At 40.7% G+C, this 19,640-nt stretch overlaps 1 protein-coding gene across 9 annotated transcripts in view; it reads right to left on the reverse strand.

Moving 5' to 3' along the window:
• The window catches only part of NSMAF (neutral sphingomyelinase activation associated factor), a 65,917-nt gene that overhangs the window by 13,052 nt on the left and 33,225 nt on the right, over positions 1-19,640 (reverse strand). For 8 of the 9 annotated variants that reach the window (XM_008255557.5, XM_051844491.3, XM_070075060.2 and 5 more), the window contains exons 10-19: positions 12,348-12,477; positions 9,278-9,349; positions 7,375-7,483; positions 4,240-4,416; positions 2,550-2,629; positions 1,951-2,041; positions 1,796-1,859; positions 857-908; positions 641-761; positions 159-290 (exon numbers count right to left, since the gene is read on the reverse strand). In XM_008255557.5, the coding sequence (XP_008253779.3) occupies positions 159-290; positions 641-761; positions 857-908; positions 1,796-1,859; positions 1,951-2,041; positions 2,550-2,629; positions 4,240-4,416; positions 7,375-7,483; positions 9,278-9,349; positions 12,348-12,477 (1,028 nt within the window). Of the gene's footprint in view, positions 1-158; positions 291-640; positions 762-856; positions 909-1,795; positions 1,860-1,950; positions 2,042-2,549; positions 2,630-4,239; positions 4,417-7,374; positions 7,484-9,277; positions 9,350-10,628; positions 10,742-12,347; positions 12,478-19,640 lie in introns of those variants that run through there. The other variant, XM_051844492.3, reaches the window with a different exon arrangement.

Consider the following 19,640-nt stretch of genomic DNA (forward strand, 5'->3'; position numbering starts at 1 on the left):
AGCACTCCTTCCTCCTAACTCTGTATGTAATTGAGGGTCACGGGGCCAGTGGGTACTGTTTTTGGATTTAAGATGCTACTTTTGAAAAAATAAGCTTCAATGCTCTTGCCTCATCTTTTCACCAAATGCTAAATGAAATATTCATGACTAGTACATACCGTTATGGGCCTCAATAGCATCACTCCCTTTTTGCTTGTAGCCAAATATTAGATCAATCCATTCATGGAGGTGCTCAGACACATAACTGCTTTCCAATGCATCTTTGCTCTTCTGCAGAAAGTCCTCAGGACCTAGCAGATTAGACTCAATCAAAACATCACAGGGTCTCCATTTTTTCCCATTTGTTTATCCATAAGGAGATAACACTTCTAGGATAGGCAACAGGGGTAGATATTTCTTAATAAGACATTTTTGTTTATCATGTCAAATATAAGTCTTTTAGGGGAAAAAGTAGCAAGAATCATTCTTACATTTTGGTCTCTTAAATACACACCTATATTTTTAACATCATAGACTCAGACATTGGAACAGGATTGATACTGTCTCATTTAGACAGAATTACATGGTTAATATTAAGCAATGAATTAATGAAGCAGAAAGTGCACTACTTGGTGCACAGTACCTCCAAGATGGTACTCACTTGAAGCCCAAGGAGGAAGTTCCACATCATCAACCAACTGCCCTCCTTGTCTCTTTCCCAAATCCAACTTCAGACTATTGACTAAAAAGCTGACATCATCACCATAGAATTCTGGAATCAACTGAAAATTGAAGAGAAACAAAATAGCAACAAATTCTTTTTAAAGCAGTTTGAAATCCCAAGCCCAGTGAGTCCTTAACTTTATGCATTTCTTACCTCTTTAAAATCTGTTGCACCATCCAAACAGTTTTTCCAAGTTTCTGCAATACTAAATATGAAAAAAAATTCACCTGACTTAACTCTAAGCTATGGAAATTGTGACAGCAATGCAGCCCAGCACCTGCCCACTGTTCTACCCTTTGGCTAGATGCATTCATTTTTCACACTCACTCAGTCCTCAACACGCACTTGTGTATGCCCCTTTAACAGAAGAGACAATCACGGCCCACGGAGCTCACGTCATCTCTGCAGTCACACAGGGACGTGGGTGTGGAGCACAAACCTATACCATCAGCCACCACATACACACTGCCTCATCTAAGAGTCAAAACGAGGCAGTTACCTAAACACTGGAAGATTTATTTATTTTATCAGCTCATTTCAAAAGGAACTGTAGGTAGACACATGCAGAGCCCAGAAAAAGACTGGAAAGACAGACCCAAAGATGAACGATTATTATCAGTGTGGCGGAATACCAAATTAATTCCTTCTTTACAGTTTTCTGGTTTTTGCTTTTGGAAGGAAACATTACATTCATAATAGGAAAAAGTGAAGCGACTTAAACACTCACAGAAAGTTCTAATTAATTCTCATAAAAATGAAATGCTGGGAATGTCCGATATTAAATAAAATTACTTGAAATAACTTATATGTGTGAGAATATGATACAGTAATTTAAAAAAAAAAATCTTGGTTTTGAAGAATGTCTAACATTATGGGAAATACTTCAAGATCTAATATTAGGTTACAAAAGGCAGGACCAAAAAACTGTATTTAAAATATACTTTCACATTTATACACACATACATACACACACAATATGTCTAGAAAAAGCCTGAACAGAATATGTACTTTTATTTATATGTAATGTTGAGATATATTTTTATATATAATCAAAAAGGATTAAAAATGATAAGTGAGGCATTTTTATCAAACCTGTTGAACATTCTATCTGCATTATCAAATCTTCCATTCTGTAGGCACAGCATGTACTCAGGTGCTGGAGGGAAAAGCATCCAAGTTAAATGGGATCACAGAGTTAAGAATCCAAGTATAATCAAATTTAATTAAGGCAACGATAAAGAGCTTACCAATTCTAACAAGATAAAATAGCACGTAACTTGGGGAAGAATAGTGACTTCCATACATGAACTTTGGCCAAGGCATTTCTTGGTATCGTGTCTACAATACAGTGGGGAGAAAGCCATGCTAAGTACAGGTGATAAAACAATAGGTGACTCAAGTAGTGAAAGCATAAAAGAAACCAGGGCATGGATACTCTACATACATTCTTTAATTTCTCTCTTAGATAGGAAAAGAAGAAAAGGTGGAGGTTTAATCTCTGTCTGAACTGCAAGCCTGTAAAAAGTATTTTGGTTTCCTGGCTTGGGTGCAACCATGTTGGGACAATGTTCAACAGAACTGATTTTATGCATCTAGTGCAGTTTACCAGAGTAAACTTTCAGAAAATAACTCCTTTAACAGGTAAACACATATCCCTCCTTCCTGAACTGTCGATTAAAGAAGCAACTGTGCATGAGCAGTTAAATTCATGGTGGAGAAAACATTACACAGGGTCATGGATGAGTGTTTCTCCCCTAAGTATTACAGCCATGAGCTCTGATTGCTCTGCGTACACAGTCCACAGCTCTTGATGTAGCTTGGAAACCAAGAATCCTAAGACACGTACCAGCAGTCGCTCCAGCCTTTCCTTGTTTAGGGCCCCCACTGGCTTACTCAGGTCCCGGAAGGTTCCTGGATTTGACAAGTCTATAAACATATATATAATATGTTACATATATGTAAATTTCAGTTTATGGTCAAAACCATTATCTTTCTGAGCTTACTCAAATGTGCACATTTATTGACATAAAATAGTTTTAAAAATTGGAGATAAATTCAGAATTAAATATTTCTGTTATTTATATAGCTATAAAGAAAAGGTTAGGGGCAAGTACTGTGGCGTAGCAGTAAAGCCATTGTCTGCAGCGCCGGTATCCCATATGGGTGCTGGTTTGAGTCCCAGCTGCTCCACTTCTGATCCAGTTCTCTGCTATGGCCTAGGAAAGCTGTAGAAGATGGCCCAAGTGCTTGGGCCCCTGCACCTGTGTGGGAGACCCAGAAGAAGCTCCTGGCTCCAGATTGGCCTAGTTCAGGCCGTTATAGCCATTTAGGGAGTGAACCAGTGGAAGGAAGATCTCTCTCCCTCTGCCTCTACCTCTACCTCTCTGTAACTCTGCTTTCAAATAAAATAAATAAATCTTTAAAAAAAAAAACACTCTCAATTAAAATAACAAAAAGCAGCAAATATTTTTTAAATTTCATTTATTTGAGAGAGTTGGAGACAGAGAAGGGGAGAGACAGAGAGAAAGGTCTTGCATCTGCTGGTTCACTCCCCAAATGGCTGCAACAGCCGGAGCTGAGCCGATCCGAAGACCCAGGAGCTTTCTCTGGGTCTCCCAAGCACTTGGACCATCTTCCACTGCTTTTCCAGGCCATAGCATAGAGTTGGATCGGAAGAGGAGCAGATGGGATTAGAACTGTCTTCCGCATGGGATGCTGATGCTGCAGGCAGAGGCTTAGCCCACTATGCCACAGCACCGGCCCCCAAAACAACAAATTTTATGAAGCTACTATTCTACCAAGATGTACTTTGTAAGACTGTAATATAGTGAATATTATTAATCTATGATATCAGCATAATTTGAGAACTGGGACCTGAATATTATCGGAAAAATAAATTCTGATATTCCCAAAAATTCTGTTATCTCTTTCGAGTATGAGTACTCAATTTGGTAAATTGTCACAAGGAACTATAATTGTTCACTATACAATTTTAAAACATTACAAAATGGAATTAAAGCATGATCACATTTTTATTAAAATCATTTGAGGGACTGAAAGAGAATATATACCACAAAATAAAAATAATTACTTCCCAGTATTGTAATTATGGAGGGTTTTTATTTCCTTTTTGGAAAAAATATTTTATAACGAATAGTTATTTCTTCGGATAACTATTTTTAAATGCAAATTTTAAAATAATCTGAAAACTAATTAAAATTTTCAAAGTGAGAAATAAATATTTCAAAAACATGGTATTTACAGAAAATAACACTGGATTGAAATTATGTATGTACTTTCTGTGTACATTCTTCAAGAAATATGGGAAATACATACATAAAGTGCTTACATAATTTGCCTAACACCATCTAGTAGTTTGGAGTAGAAATTGGCAATCTTTAGTACCAAAAATTAAACAAATTTTAATTTGTTTGAATGTCAAATCATGATTTTAAAACAGTTTATTTTTTCTTCTGAAAACAGTGCAAATGATCCCTCTCAATTCTGCTTTGTCGGAGCCCACACAAGGAATTTACCTAATTCTGTGCTGCAGTAATCATTGATTATCCACGGGAACACGGGATACTGGGAGAGGTCGTTGCAGCTGCGGTCGGCCAGGTTGTTGAGGTGAAGGAGGTACTGGTAGTTGGAGAGGTGCCCTCGCTGCCACTGCAGCATGTAGCTCTCGGCGGTGTGCTCAGCTACATGGTGCTCTGCAGGAAGAGGGTCCCAGGCTATGTCACTTACCGCCACTTCTTACACAGTGTAAAACTAGAAGCTGAATGCGTGGACTGCAGGCTGGTGCTGGGCACAGTGGTTTACACACGCCTAAGGATGCGCACTTCCTGTATCAAGTGCCTGGTTCATAGCCCGGCTCCTAGGCTTCCAATCCAGCTTCCTAGGATTCAGCAGGTGACGGCTCAAGTACTTGCGTCCCTGCCACCTATGTCAGAGACCTGGATTGAGTTCCAAGCTGCTGGCTTCAGCCTGGCCCAGTCCTGACTATTGCAGGCATTTGGGGTGTGAACCAATGGGTAAGTGATCTCTGCTGTCTGTTTTTGTCTCTTTCTGGCTCTTTGTCTTTCAAATAAAACTAACAACAACAACAAAAATGTAGACCCATCAAAATACTTTGAAAAATAATTTTAAGAAGAAAATTAGATCACTGATTTGTTTTCATGAAGTAGTTGTTCAATTCAGTGGGAGTATCACTAAAATACAGGAGGGGAAATTAATATATTGAACTATTTTTGTTTTTTTGTTGTTCAAAAAAATGACTTTTTAGAATTATTTAAAAGGCAGAGTTAAGAGAGAGAGAGGAAGAGAGAGAGACAAGAGATCATCCATTCACTGGTTTACTCCTCAAATGGCTATAACTGCCAAGGCTGGAATAGACTGAAGCCAGGAGCCTTGAACTCCATCTGGGTCTTCCCCTTCCTGGGTGGAAGGGGGCCCAAGTACTTGGGTCCATCTTCTGCTGTTTTTTTTTCAGGCATATTAGCAGGGAGCTGGATCAGAAGTGGAGCAGCTGGACTCAACCTGGTGTTCATATGGGTTGCAAGAGTCACAGGCAGCGACTCAACCCACTGTGCTACAGTGCCAGCCTCCGAATTATTTTTCTAGCCTCAATTATGATATAACCTAAACAAATACAAAAGTATGGATTAGACATATAACTATAACATGGTAAAAGCTAAAAGTTATATAACAGATAACAAAGAATCCTCTAAATATGCTGAATTTTAATGCATTCAAAAACTGTGGAAAGGGTGGCATTTAGTGTGGTGTTAAGATGCTCACATCCCACATCAGAGTGCCTGACTACAGCTTACTGTTAACTGCAGACCCTGGAGGCAGCAATGATGGCTCATGTAATTATGTTCCTGCCACTTACATAGGAGACCTGGATTGAGTTTCTGACACCCAGTGTTTGATGGGGCCCAAGACTCAGCTGTTTCGGGCACTTGCAGAATGAATCAGTGCATGGGAGCTCTCTCTCATCCGTCTCTCAAAATAAAGTTCATAGAAAATGCATACTCTTAAAGAACTATTAAAAACTATTTTTTAAAGTGGCCAATTGTGAAAGTTTATTTCCCCCAATTTTTTTGAAATCAGTACAAAGCAATATGAGTTTTCTTCTAGATCTGGGAGAAGAGGTGTACCTCTGCTAATCTGTCAGTGATGGACTGGAAAGACGAGACATTGCTAAGGAAGAAAAAATGATACTTGGCAGGAAGACCAATTCTCCACCTATAAAAAACAGAGAGGCCAACCCCAGACATTCCTCTGGAGCAATGGAATCACAATACACCACAATGAGAATTTTCCCTAATTCCAGAGAGTACTGTCCTACAGATGGATTTTCCATTTTGTTCAGAAAATTCTGCTTTCAAATTTTTATTAGATGCCTCAAGTAACTTAACTAGGGTGCTGATTCAATATTTATTTTCATTTACTTTTACCAAATTTCTTTTCTAATCACTAAGGAAGGGCTTCAAAAATCAATGCCCCCTTTCCGCCCATCCCCCATTTTCCCCTCATGAACCACCTCAGGAGCAGTCTGATCAAGCGCAGGCATAAACTCGAAGAACAGAGAACAAGACAGATGTTCCAGATCACGGTAAGGCTTTTGACTTGATATTTTAGGACTCACCATGAAAGCTGAGTTTTGGGTTATAATCTTGATAGTTAGAAAAGTTACAAAATAAGCCAAGTGGCAAGGAATAAAAGTAAACTCAAACCAGGGTTATACTGAAGTACTAAGTTAACTTGAATTGCTTAATATGTGAAGAAAGATACCAACTATAAGCCTACTGTCAAATTAAATATATTCATTATTAGAGGGAGGAAAGGAATATCATTATTAGAATTTATATGTGTACTTTAATCAATTTGTTAAACACTAAAAATAAAAAAAGATTTAAAAAAAATTAAAAATATCCTTATTGAAAGTAAACCATTTCTGCTTAAGGAAAAATTTCAATGTTTAGGTAGAATGGTTTCACTGTACACAATAGCAAATAAAATTCAGGTGGCATTAATAAAATGCCAATATTCATTTTAAAAAATCATTCTATTCTTGTCATCTGGCAACTCTGTAAACAGGAATCATTTAGATGCTTTGTAAGAAAAATACAGGTGTTTTCTCTGGGAAAAGTCACACTTCATTAAAGACTGAGGAACTATCATTAATTAAAAGCAGATTCCAATTGAAGAGTAGGCGGAAGGTTTACATGTTCCCTTTCCCTTATCTTGTGGCTTTGTGACTAAAACCATAGTCAATAATAACAACTTGTGACTGGGTAACTCGCCATTTCACATAAGGAAATGGAGCCTTTGTTTTCATAAACTAATATAAAACACGACAATATAAAAATATTTCAGTAGCTTTGCAATCCATTCAAGTTGAAGGTCATTAAAACATTAAAAAATTTAAATATATATCAAGAAATTGAAAACAAATTAGAATGAAATACCACAAAAAGAATTTATATTTCTGTTAGTTTTTAAAATATTATTTTGCTAACTGTAATTGCTGATCAGAGGAATAAGTAGAACCACAGAGAGGTGCTCAGAGATAAAGCATTCTTCTTCTCTCATTTCCCACCCCAGTTCCTTAGGAGCTGAGCAGCAGATGTGTAAATAGGTACAAAGAACATAGAGTACCAAACCTAGGTATGTGGCAATATGAAAATAGAGATCATCTCTGTCTTGAGGTTCATAGAACTTCAGGTAGATGTCAGAGCACAGATCATCTTCAGTGCAAAATACTTCCAAACCCTGTAAGTTCAGAAAAAGAAAAGATAAAACAAATAGCATCATATTCACCTTTCAATCCCAACGTAAGTGTATGAAAGCCTTTCAATCCCTACTTTTTATTTCTAGGCACTGTATTCATATTTTCCATCTATACATTGGATTCAGTGAGATCGATCTATCTATATCAGTTATGTGTATAAACCTCCTGAGAACAAATGATGGGTCTCTGTAAACCACCTTTGATGTTTAATGCTTTCACTGATAATAGCTTTTGTGATTTTACTGTTTTGAAATTCAAAATTAACTGATTCATGTCTTCACATCTCTTCTGACACAAAAAGCTTTTCCATACAAATAACAATTATGCACACATGGAATAACTCATTGAATTAATAAACCACAATGGTTTTCAAAGACAGTTATGAGCTTTGTTAACATTGTGCAGGTAGGGGCCGGTGCTGTGGTACAGTGGGTAAAGCCACTGCCTGCAGTGTTGGCATTCCATATGGGTGCCGGTTTGAGTCCCGGCTGCTCCACTTGAGATCCAACTCTCTGCTGTGGCCTGAGAAAGCAGTGGAAGATGGCCCAAGTGCTTGGGCTCCTGCCACCCACGTGGAAGACCTAGAAGAAGCTCCTGGCTCCTGGCTTCAGATTGGTGCAGCTCCTGCCGTTGCGGTCAACTGGGGAGTAAACCAGCAGATGGAAGACCTCGCTCTCTCTCTCTGCCTCTCATTTTCTCTCTGTGTAACTCTTTCAAATAAACCAATCTTTAAAAAAAATATATTGTGCAGGTAAGGCTGTGATTGGACAGGGCTATACAAAGAAAGGATGCAAGCCCAGGCCCGCTCTCGGTTCAGACTCGGGCTTTCACAACTCACTAGCCAGGAAATTTAGGAAGTTAGTTTACTTTTAGATTTTCCAATTCTTTATAAAATACAACATCATCTATTCCACATGGATTGTGATGGCAAAGAAATGAAATACTATGGTCTGCCTGGGTCATACATGGCATTTCATGCTGATCTCTTCCCTTTGATTGCCCCTCTACCCCCAAGAGAGGAAATTTTTACGAGTATACATTTCCCTGACTCTCTAGTAGCACTGGGAACAGAGATGTCACCTACAGTAAGAATTCATACATTAAAAACATAAAAATGAGATGGTTAAAATCCCACAGTGTTTTTGTAATTCTATTAAGTTATTGGTTAATCTTCAAAGGAGAAAAGCTGAGTTTATGCTGATGATAAATCAACACACTCTGGAATCAACTTCTGTAGGGACTGGTTTCTGAATCAAGTGTCCAAGATGACTGCCAAATGTGGACCCGTGCTCACCCCGGGGATCGGGGGGAAGAACTGTCCATGTGACTTAACTGGCTATTTTATCTACTTCTCCCTCACATTGCTCCCAAAGGTTGAATTCAGTTAACAAAAGTGAACTGGGAATACAGTACAATTCCACTGGAAGCTAACTGTGTAGTATCTTCCGCATGTTACTTTGATATCTGGATGCTATGAGCAGATAGGGGCAAGTAGCACTGGACTAGTTCTGCCCAAATTTAATCCCGGGAACTCAGATTCCAGGTGTGAGAAACTCAAGCCCTCTTAGACTTGGAGCCAAAAACATTTTCACAACAGAACTCTACAGATTTCTAACTTAAGCAAAAGCAGCAGCAGCAGGAACCAGAGTCCGTTTGCCCATGATACAATATACTTGCCCTTTTCAGGCACATCCTAAGGGCTTGCAAGCCAATAAACCACAGCTCCACTGCAGGCATGACAACCATCGCCCAGAACTGGACTCCACCAAACTCACCAAAGGCATGAGGCCGTGCCTCCTCTTGTAAATGCGGCGTACATCTTGAAGCGTTATCTGGACCACAGGTTTCTTTGAAAGTACAAAGACAATTTCAAACATCAACATGCTGACACAATTACAAGTTGCTCTTTCTTATTAGAGCAGGGAAACAGCTTAAATCTTGCCCTTTTTTTGCCTTTTTTTAAAGATTTATTTATTTGAAAGTCAGAGTTACACATAGAGAGGAGAGGCAGAGAGAGAGGTCTCAATCCGATGGTTCACTCCCCAATTAGCCGCAATGGCCAGAGCTGCGCCAATCTGAAGCCAGGAACCAGGAAAACTTCTGGGTCTCCCACACGGTCCCACAGGGTACAGGGGCCCAAGGACTTGGGTCATCTTCTACTGCTTTCCCAGGCCATAGCGGAGAGCTGGATCTAAAGTGGAGCAGCCGGGTCTAGAACCTGTGCCCATATGGGATGCTGGCACTTCAGGCCAGGGCGTTAACCTGCTGCGCCACAGTGCTGGACCCGATCTTGCCCTTCTGATGCATTACAATGAACAACTGGAAAGGGAAATCGCAGAACAGGGCCTAAATGGTTTTGCCATTCTGCTTTGAGATTTTTCACTAGCTTTGTTGCATCAGACAAGCCTCCCTACCCAAGTGACGATGCAGGTCATCTTTCTCTCAGGTTGTTACTACAAGATAGTTGGGTGATAAAGAATGTAACATGATGGAATAGATAACTTCTCAGGAATTTTGCTGTTGGGTGATAAAGAACGTAACATGATGGTATAGATAACTAGATAACTTCTCAGGAATTCTGCTGTCTTTTCATAGACCAACCACCATTTGGCTAGTACTTATAGGGTTTTTTTTTCTTTTTGGAATCCTATCCTTTATGTCCTTAAAAACTGCAGTGCCCGGTTGCCCCTCTTCCAGGCCAGCTCTCTGCTGTGGCCAGGGAGTGCAGTGGAGGATGGCCCAGGTGCTTGGGCCCTGCACCCCATGGGAGACCAGGAGAAGTACCTGGCTCCTGCCTTCGGATCAGCGCGGTGTGCAGGCTGCAGTGCGCCAGCCATGGCGGCCATCGGAGGGTGAACCAATGGCAAAGGAAGACCTTTCTCTCTGTCTCTCTCTCTCACTGTCCACTCTGCCTGTCAAAAAAACAAAACAAAACAAAACAAAAAACACAAAAAAAAACTGCAGTGCATTGGGGCCAGCACTGTGGTGTTGGTGCCACCTGCAACACCAGCATCCCATATGAGCATCAGTTCAAATCCCAGCTGCTCCACTTCTGATCCAGTTCCTACTGATGTCCCTGGGAAAGCAGCAGCAAATGACCCAAATGCTTGGGCTCCTGGCACTCACATGGGAGACCCAGATGAAGTTCCTGGCTCCTGGCTTCGGCCTGACCCAGTTCAGGCCATTGTGGACATTTAGGGAGTGAACCAGCAGACTGAAGATCTCTTTGTCTCTTCTTCTAACTCTGCCTTTCAAATAAATAAAATAAATCTTGTAAAAAAAATTACAGTGCATTAATGCATTAAGACTTACAAATTAGTAGTCTACAATGCAGGCATCTCTTTTTACTTTCTTACTTTTTCTTACTTCTCTGGAGCTTTAAAAGGAACAAGGTGGGGCTGGCACTGTGGTGTGGTGGGTAAAGCCACCACCTATGGTGACAGCATCCCATATAGGTGCCAACTCGAGTCTTGGATCTTCTACTTCCAATCAGGCTCACTGCTAACGTGTTTGGAAAAGCAGCAGATAACGGCCTAAGTACTTGGACCCCTGAAGCTCCAGGCTCCTGGGTTTGGACTGGCCCAGCTCTGGCAGTTGCAGCCATTTGAGAGTGAACTAGTGGATGGAAGATCTGCTCTCTTTCTCTAACTCTGACTTTCAAATAAATAAATAAATAAAAGGAAAGCAGTTAGAAAAAGGCACTGGGATTGGCTGAGAGGCCCTGCTTCCACATTTGCCCTCAGAGGTGTGAAGGACAAAGGGTCTGCAGGGGCCAGATTATGGAGAGTAGAAAACACTCAAGGGATCCAAGCCTGACAAGTATACTACCCCAGAGATTTGGGAAGGGGTAACTGCTTCTGCTGTGGATCAGGAAGCTGCGGCAAATACTCAGACATTTCTCTCACAGTTTTTGACCCAGGCAATAGTAACAGTAGTAGTCAAGGCAATGTATTACATGATCAAATATGCCAAACCAGCAAAGCGTAGCATGTCTACTGAAGAACTTGGTGTGTGTGCCCCACCACCTAGTGGACAGGATTATTAGAGCAGCATCTTTCACGCAAAGGCACTAGATAGTTTAGAGCCAGCCTGGAGAATTTCTTGTGTGCAGCTTTCTTTGACAAAAAACCAATCCTGAGCCTTCAAGCTGCCCTGCCAAATGGCCCAACTGCACTATCAGCATGGGTTAGGATTTCTGTTCTTTCAATGAACCACTCCAGAAAGGGGCCAAATCTAGATAAGCCTCCAATCTTTACAAGCATTTGCATAGAAATCTGAGTTTCTCTTACACTCCAGCCTAGTGAGTCCAAGGTCACTGTGGAAGGGAGCACAGTCTCCAAAAACAGCAGAAGCTCTATGGCTGCCAGAGTGCAGTGCCTCTACACTAAGCCCGGTGCAGGCCCACAGGACAGGCCACAACGTTTCCTAAAGAGGCAGGTCTACTGATTTCGTTTATAATTTAGGCGAAACAAGAATCACCAACATTTGTGTATACATAAGCAAGCACTAAAGAAATATGTTTTGGATTCTCTGTACTACATTTCATCAGCCTCTTTTGGAAGTATCTCCATCCGCCTTTTGCTCAACATGGGAGGGGCCGTGTTTTCAGACCACTGAGAGGAAGGGCTCCTAGAATTACTCAGAACACTCCAGAGGATCTAGAACTGGGGCGACTGTGTTTCAGGACTACACAGAGGCCCCGTAAAATACACAGGCGGTGGAATGATGACAAGGGATTCTGATCTTCGCCAAAATGTAAGGACACTAACTGTGAAGGCCAGCTCCTAGGGAAGCAGCTTTCATGGTGGTGGCTCCGGCCCTGATGTCGCATCACAGTCTACATACCGGGTACCCATTGAGAGGCTGAAAATACAGGGTTGTGTCTGTGACGCACACATGTCCAGGGTTTGTCACCAGGGGAGTCACCATTTCTGCTTTGCATTCCATGTGCAGCTTTTCAGAAACACTCTGGAATCTGAAAATGTATTTCAGAAAAAGAAATATCAGAAGCTTATCTACTCTCTATTTACCTACAGTGCAATTTTGCATGACATTTGTCAAAATACTACATTTAACATAAGAAAAATGGTAAGAAGGGGTTGCTTAGATAGGTTCTTTGATATGGCATACTAAAAACTGAATTTTTAAGAGGTTGATGAGGTTATATATCATAGAAGTAAAGTACACAAATAACCTTTTAACTGAACTCTATTCCTTCCCAAATAAAGTGCTTTGAAACTATTCTTACATTAATGCAATATTCTATTTTTGTGTCATGAAAACCTATTTTCATAGTCATATGAGTAAGACATTTTGGCTCAAGTTTCACACTGTACTTTATAAGGTTATGACCACATAATTAAAATCACTTTAATGTCAGTTCCAAAGTGCATTCCTTTGTGGATTTACTGCAGTAATAACAGTCAAATTCACTGATTTGCATATGTGGAATCATCCTTGCATCCCTGGGATGAATCTTACTTGATCACAGTGACGATCTCTCCACTACTCACTCTCAAAATATTTAATCAAAAACATCCCATTCTTTATCTGCTTTACTAGTTTTAAAAAAAAAGAGAAAGCAAGCAAATCACCAATATTTTGGAGCAATTACTTAAATAACTAAGTTAAAAATAAATATCCTTATCAGTAATAGGACAAAAAAAAAGTGCAGTCTTCCCCTGCAGGTTGGGATGTGAAAACAGATCCTCAGCTCTCACTCTGACAACTAAAGCCAATGGATAAGCTGAACAGGCCTCATGACTTCCTTGAATCATCAGAACGCTGAGGATGCAAATAAAGCTGCATCAACTTAACTGCACAAAGCAAAGAGGAGACCAACAGCTGAGCTGCATGAGGAGCAGCCTGTGATGGAACAGGGCAGGAGCTGCAAGATGAACAGAAACTGAAAGCCAGAGATGGAACTGGAGAGCAAAGTAAGCTCCTGAAAGGCATAGGAGACATCGCTATGGTTCAAAAAGCTGGTGGCTCAGCTACAAAGCATACAGGTTATCTCCAGAATCCTGCGATAGCTCCAATCCCACTCTTGTGGAAGAGTGTCTTGATCACTACGTCAATAGAGGATAGGCAATTGTGACCCAAAATTTAACCACAACTGCAACAGAGCCCTAATCCAGCTCAAAAACAGATTTGATAGAATCCTGAAGACTGCAATCCCTGAAGATAGATTAAAACTTGAAAATGCTGAAATCCTGAAAGATGAAATCCACAAAACTGCAATTTCCACTGGGAAACACAAATAACCAGGCTATTTAGAAAGTGTAAAAAACCAAATCTTGTGGAAGGGATAGTCTGGTTGCTGTTTGTTAGGCAAAATGAATACATAGAAACCTGGTGGAGCACTGTACTGGATTACATCTACGAGGGTGTTTCCAGAGATTTGGGATTATTGTGAACTAGGGGTGACAATATGTCACATAGATAATGAAGGTGAACATACTTTCCAGAGAGAGATATGCCCTAAAAGAAAAAACAGTAGCTATGCAAGATTCAAAATGTAGGTAATGTTGGTGAAAGCCAGCCGACTCTTACAGACTGTAATTCAATTGCCCATCATCTACCCCCACAGTACACATTTTTATATGTTGAATTTTCTTTATACTTTCGTTTCCATAATTTTTTTTGTCAGCATTATTTTTTACAACTTTTTATGCTGTATATTTCATCTTCACGTCATTTCCAATTCTGCAGGTATAAACTGTGCAAGGATTTACAGTCTTAATGTATTCCACATATTTTATGCAGAACTGGCTCTACATTATCACAACACTGACTCTGTGTATATGCATAAAGATGTTGAAATCTCCTCAACAAATGAAGAGATGCCCTGTTTACACATCTGTATCTATCAAAGACAAAACTTCTCAAGACCCGGCTCTTGGAGAACTGCATACATGGCAGCGACCCACTGCAGTTTTTGGCCAATGTATTCAAAAGACTTAGGCTGTTCAGTAAAATAAATCAGATGACCTCTGTTATAAAGCTGTGTACACATAATTATCGACCACACGGAAATGTGTTTTAAATTTTGCTTCTTGGTCTATTTCTTTATGAATACAGTTCACCTGCTCATAACCATTATAACAGCTCTTAGGGCTCATACTTATAAAAATACATATGAAGGGGCTTCAAAAAGTTCATTGAGGGGCTGGCGTTGCTGCACAGGGGGTTAAGCTACCATCTGTGCCGCTGGCATCCCATATGAGCATCTATTTGAGTCCCAACTGCTCCACTTCTGATCCGGCTCCCAGCTAATGCATCTGGGAACGCAGCAGAAGACAGATTCTAGGCTCCTGGCTTTGGCCTGGCCCAGCCCCCGTTGTTGGGGCCCATTTGGGGAGTGAACCAGCAGATGGATGAAGATCCCTGTCTCTCCCTCCCACTCTAACTCTGCCTTTCAAATAAATAAATAAAATCTTTTTAAAGAAGTTCATGGAAAATTTGCTTGATCTTAACTACCTTATTTTAGAAATTTTTATTATTTGAAAGACAGAAAGACACACAGATGGAAAGAGAGAAGGAGACACAAATGGATAGACAAGAGATTTCCCATCTGCTTGTTCACTTCCCAAATGCCTGCCATTGACAAGGCTGGGCCAGATCGGAGCAGGGAGATCGGAACTTAATCTGGTTCACCCATGTGGGTGGCAGAACACAACCACTTGAGTCATCATAGCTGTCTTCCAGGGTGCACATCAGCAGGAAGCTAGAAATAGTACAAGAACTGTGATTCAAACTGAGGCACTCAAGTATGGTCTGTGGGGGTCCCAAGTGGCATCTTGAGCACTAGGTTAAATGCCAGCCCCTTATTAGTGCCCATTTGATGTGTCAGGTGTCCTATGCAACATTCCATTATATTTTATATGTTCTACAAATACCCTTTAAAAATGTAAATTTTTTTTAAAAGATTCACTTATTTGAAAAGCAGAGTTACAGAGAGACAGACAGAAGAATCTCCCATCTGTTGGTTCACTCTTCAATTGGCCACTACAGCCAGGGCTGGGCCAGGCTGAAGCCAGGAGCTTCACCTGGGTCTCCCATAAAGTTTCAGGAGTTCCAGTACTTGGTCCATCTTCCACTGAAGTGGAGCAGCCAGAAAGTGAACCAGTGCCCAGCATGAAATGCCAGTCACAAATGGCAGCTTAACCTACTGTGTCACAACATCAGCTCCAAATAAGTGTTTTTTAAAGACTTATTTTTTCCAGAATATACTTTCGGTGATTTTCATCTATTTGGATTTTGATCTTTCCATAATTTCAGTGTTAAGGATTGACACCATAATCCAATAAACATAAGAAAATGGCCGGTGCCGTGGCTCACTAGGCTAATCCTCCGCCTTGCGGCACCGGCACACCGGGTTCTAGTCCCGGTCGGGGCGCCAGATTCTGTCCCGGTTGCCCCTCTTCCAGGCCAGCTCTCTGCTGTGGCCCCAGAGAGCAGTGGAGGATGGCCCAAGTGCTTGGGCCCTGCACCCCATGGGAGACCAGGATAAGTACCTGGCTCCTGCCTTCGGATCAGCGTGGTGCGCCAGCTGCAGCGGCCATTGGAGAGTGAACCAACGGCAAAAGGAAGACCTTTCTCTCTGTCTCTCTCTCTCACTGTCTACTAAGGAAGGAAGGGAGGAAGGGAGGAAAGAAAGAAGGAAAGAAGGAAAGAAGGAAAGAAGGGAGGAAGGGAGGAAGGGAGGAAGGGAGGAAGGGAGGAAGGGAGGAAAGAAAGAAGGAAGGAAGGAAGGAAGGAAGGAAGGAAGGAAGGAAGGAAGGAAGGAAGAAAGGAAGGAAGGAAGGAAGGAAGGAGGAAAGGAAAGGAAGGGAAAAGGAAGGGAAAAGGAAAAGGAAAAAGGAAAAGGAAAAGGAAAGGAAAGAAAAGAGAAATGTTTTCCCGAGTTCTGTGAGTCATTCTAGAAAATGACTGAACCCAGGAGGCAGGCTGTGGCAACCTCTGATTTACAGCCAGTTGGCCAGAAGCAGAGGAGACCCCCTGGATTTGTGATTGGCACCTGAGGTGAGGAGACGTCTCTTGAGACTCAGCACCTGACGTGTGGAGTCTGCACTAACTCCAGGCAGGCAGTGTCAGAATTACATTGTGGCAGGACACTCTGCCACAATCAGAGGAGTGTTTGGGGTGGGAAAAAATAGCACACAATTAGACAATAAGCACAAAGAAAACTGTATTATATATACAGGTAACAGAAATCATGTGACTTTTCACAAGAAACAATGGAATAAAATTAGGTAGTGCTGAAAATAACCTTCAGCCTAGAATTCAAAGCCCAAAATAACACCCTTCAAAAACAAAAGTGAATGAAGATATTTTTAGATGGGCAGAGCTCAGAGCATTAATCTCTAGCAGATCTACATGACAAGAAATACTACAGAAGGTTCTTCAGACTGAGGAGAAATGATGTCATATAAAACACTGCATCTACAGAAAAACTAGCACTAGAAACACTTAAATAGTTGAGTAAGTAGAAAAGCACTGCATTTTAGCATTTTTAATTTGTATACAAACACAAATGTATGCACCAAAATTATTGAAAAAGCCTTTGAAGCCATAAAAAAAGAACAGTATATTATATGGTTTAAAAAATATGTAGAAATTAGGGCCGGCGCCGCGGCTCACTAGGCTAATCCTCCGCCTAGCGGCGCCGGCACACCGGGTTCTAGTCCCGGTCGGGGCGCCGGATTCTGTCCCGGTTGCCCCTCTTCCAGGCCAGCCCTCTGCTGTGGCCAGGGAGTGCAGTGGAGGATGGCCCAAGTGCTTGGGCCCTGCACCCCATGGGAGACCAGGAAAAGCACCTGGCTCCTGGCTCCTGCCATCGGATCAGCGCGGTGCGCCGGCCGCAGCGCGCCGGCCGCAGCGGCCATTGGAGGGTGAACCAACGGCAAAGGAAGACCTTTCTCTCTGTCTCTCTCTCTCACTGTCCACTCTGCCTGTCAAAAAAAAAAAAAAAAAAAGTAGAAATTAAACAAAGATTAAGTGAAATTAAATAAAATATATTTTAGACAAGATTATAAAAGGCAGGGGAGGCCACAGAGAAATACACCAGAGTAAGGTTCTTCCACTGTTGTAAAGTAGAATTTAATAAAAGTAAACTTGAAAATAACTCTGCTACAAAGCACATATTAAAATCTCTAGAATGACCATAAAAAACAATACAAAGTGATACAGCAAAAAAAAAAAAAAAAAAAAAAAAAAATCCACAGAGTAGAAAAAGTAGTAATGCAAAGTACTAGAAGGCAGGGAAGGAGGAACAGAGAAACAAAGAGATGCTAAAAAACAAATAGTAAGATAGTGAGCTTAAAACAGCTAACAGTTATAACCACATAATAAAAAGAACCTAAACATTCCAATTAGAAAGCAGAAATTGTCAGAACACATAAAAAGTAAGACTCAACTATAAAAACACACATTGGTTAAAATTAAAATGACAGGCAGCAGGTTAAACTACTGCCTGCAGTGCTGGCATCCCGTGTGGGTGCCGGCTCTAGACCAGCCGCTCCTCTTCCTACCCAGTAACCTGCTAATGCACCTGGGAAAGCAACAGAGGACAGCCCAAGCACTTGAACCCGGAGCCTCTTCCAGCCCCTACACCCGCGTGGGAGACCCGGAAGAGGCTCTGGGTTCCTGGCTTCAGCCTGGCACAGCACTGGCTGATGTGGCCATTTGGAGAGTGACCAGTGGATGGAAGACCTCTCTCTCTGTCTCTGTCTCTCCCTTTTTTCTCCCTCTAACTCTGCCTTTCAAATAAACAGTAAAAATAAATCTGAAGAAAAAAGGGACAGAAAAACATAAATCACGCAATCACAACATGTAAGAAACAGGTGTGGCTACATTAAAGGAAGGCAAAACAGACTTCAAGAAAAAGTATTATTACAGATAAGGAAGAGCATTTTATAATGATAAAAGGATTCACATCTAAATGTATAAGAACCTAGCAACACACCTTCACAATACACAATGCATAAGACAGAAATAAGGGGAGAAAGACACAATTCAATCATCAATGGCAATTTTAACATCCTCCTCTCAGTAACTGATACAACAAATCAACAACAACAAAAAATATGTATGATGTGAAGTCATCAATCAAAGGGGCCCAAGTGACATCTGCAGAGCACACTATTCAACCACTACAGAGCACACATTCCTCTCAAGTGTCTATGGAATGGTCACCAAAACCAACCATATCCCAGACCATAAAACAAATCACAAATAGCAAGACTGAATCATATAGCACACATTCTCTGGTCAGATAACACTAAATTAGGAATCAGTATAAAAATAAATTACCTATAAAATCCCCAAATATGTGGAAGTTAAACAACATATTTCAAAACAATCCATGGGTCTAAGAAGAAGTGACAAAAGAAACTACAAATAGTTTTATTTCAATGATGAGATTTTTGTTTTAACTTTTATTTAATAAATCTAAATTTCCACAGTACAACTTTTGGATTATAGCGGTTTTTTTCCCCCCATAAACACCCTCCCACCACAACTCTCCCATCTCCCACTCCCTCTCCCATCCCATTCTTCACCAAAATTCATTTTCAATTTATATACAGAAGATCAATTTAGTATATACTAATAAAGATTTCAACAGTTTGCACCCACACAGATACACAAAGTGTAAAATACTATTTGAGTACTAGTTATAGCATTAATTCACAATGTACAACACATTAAGGGCAGAGATCCTACATGGGGAGTAAGTGCACAGTGACTCGTGTTGTTGATTTAACAATTGACACTCTTATTTATGACATCAGTAATCACCCGAGGCTCTTGTCATGAGCTGCCAAGGCTATGGAAGCCTTTTGAGTTCACCAACTCCGATCTTATTTAGACAAGGCCATTGTCAAAGTGGGAGTTCTCTCCTCCCTTCAGAGAAAGGTACCCAATGATGAGAATCTAACATCAAAATGTGTGGGAAGCAGCTGGAGCAGGATTTACAGGAAAATTGTACTTTTAAGTGCTTCTATTATAAAAGAAGGTATAAAACTGATAATCTAAGTTTTGTCCTTAGGAAGCCTGAAAAGAAACATACTAAACCCAAAATAAGATGAAGGGAGGAAATCATAAAAGTAAAAATCAACTTTAAATAAAGTAGAAAAA

This window comes from Oryctolagus cuniculus, chromosome 6 (genome assembly GCF_051225735.1).
Source record: "Oryctolagus cuniculus isolate XC-2025 breed Fujian yellow rabbit chromosome 6, ASM5122573v1, whole genome shotgun sequence".
Classification (NCBI taxonomy): Eukaryota; Metazoa; Chordata; class Mammalia; order Lagomorpha; family Leporidae; genus Oryctolagus; species Oryctolagus cuniculus.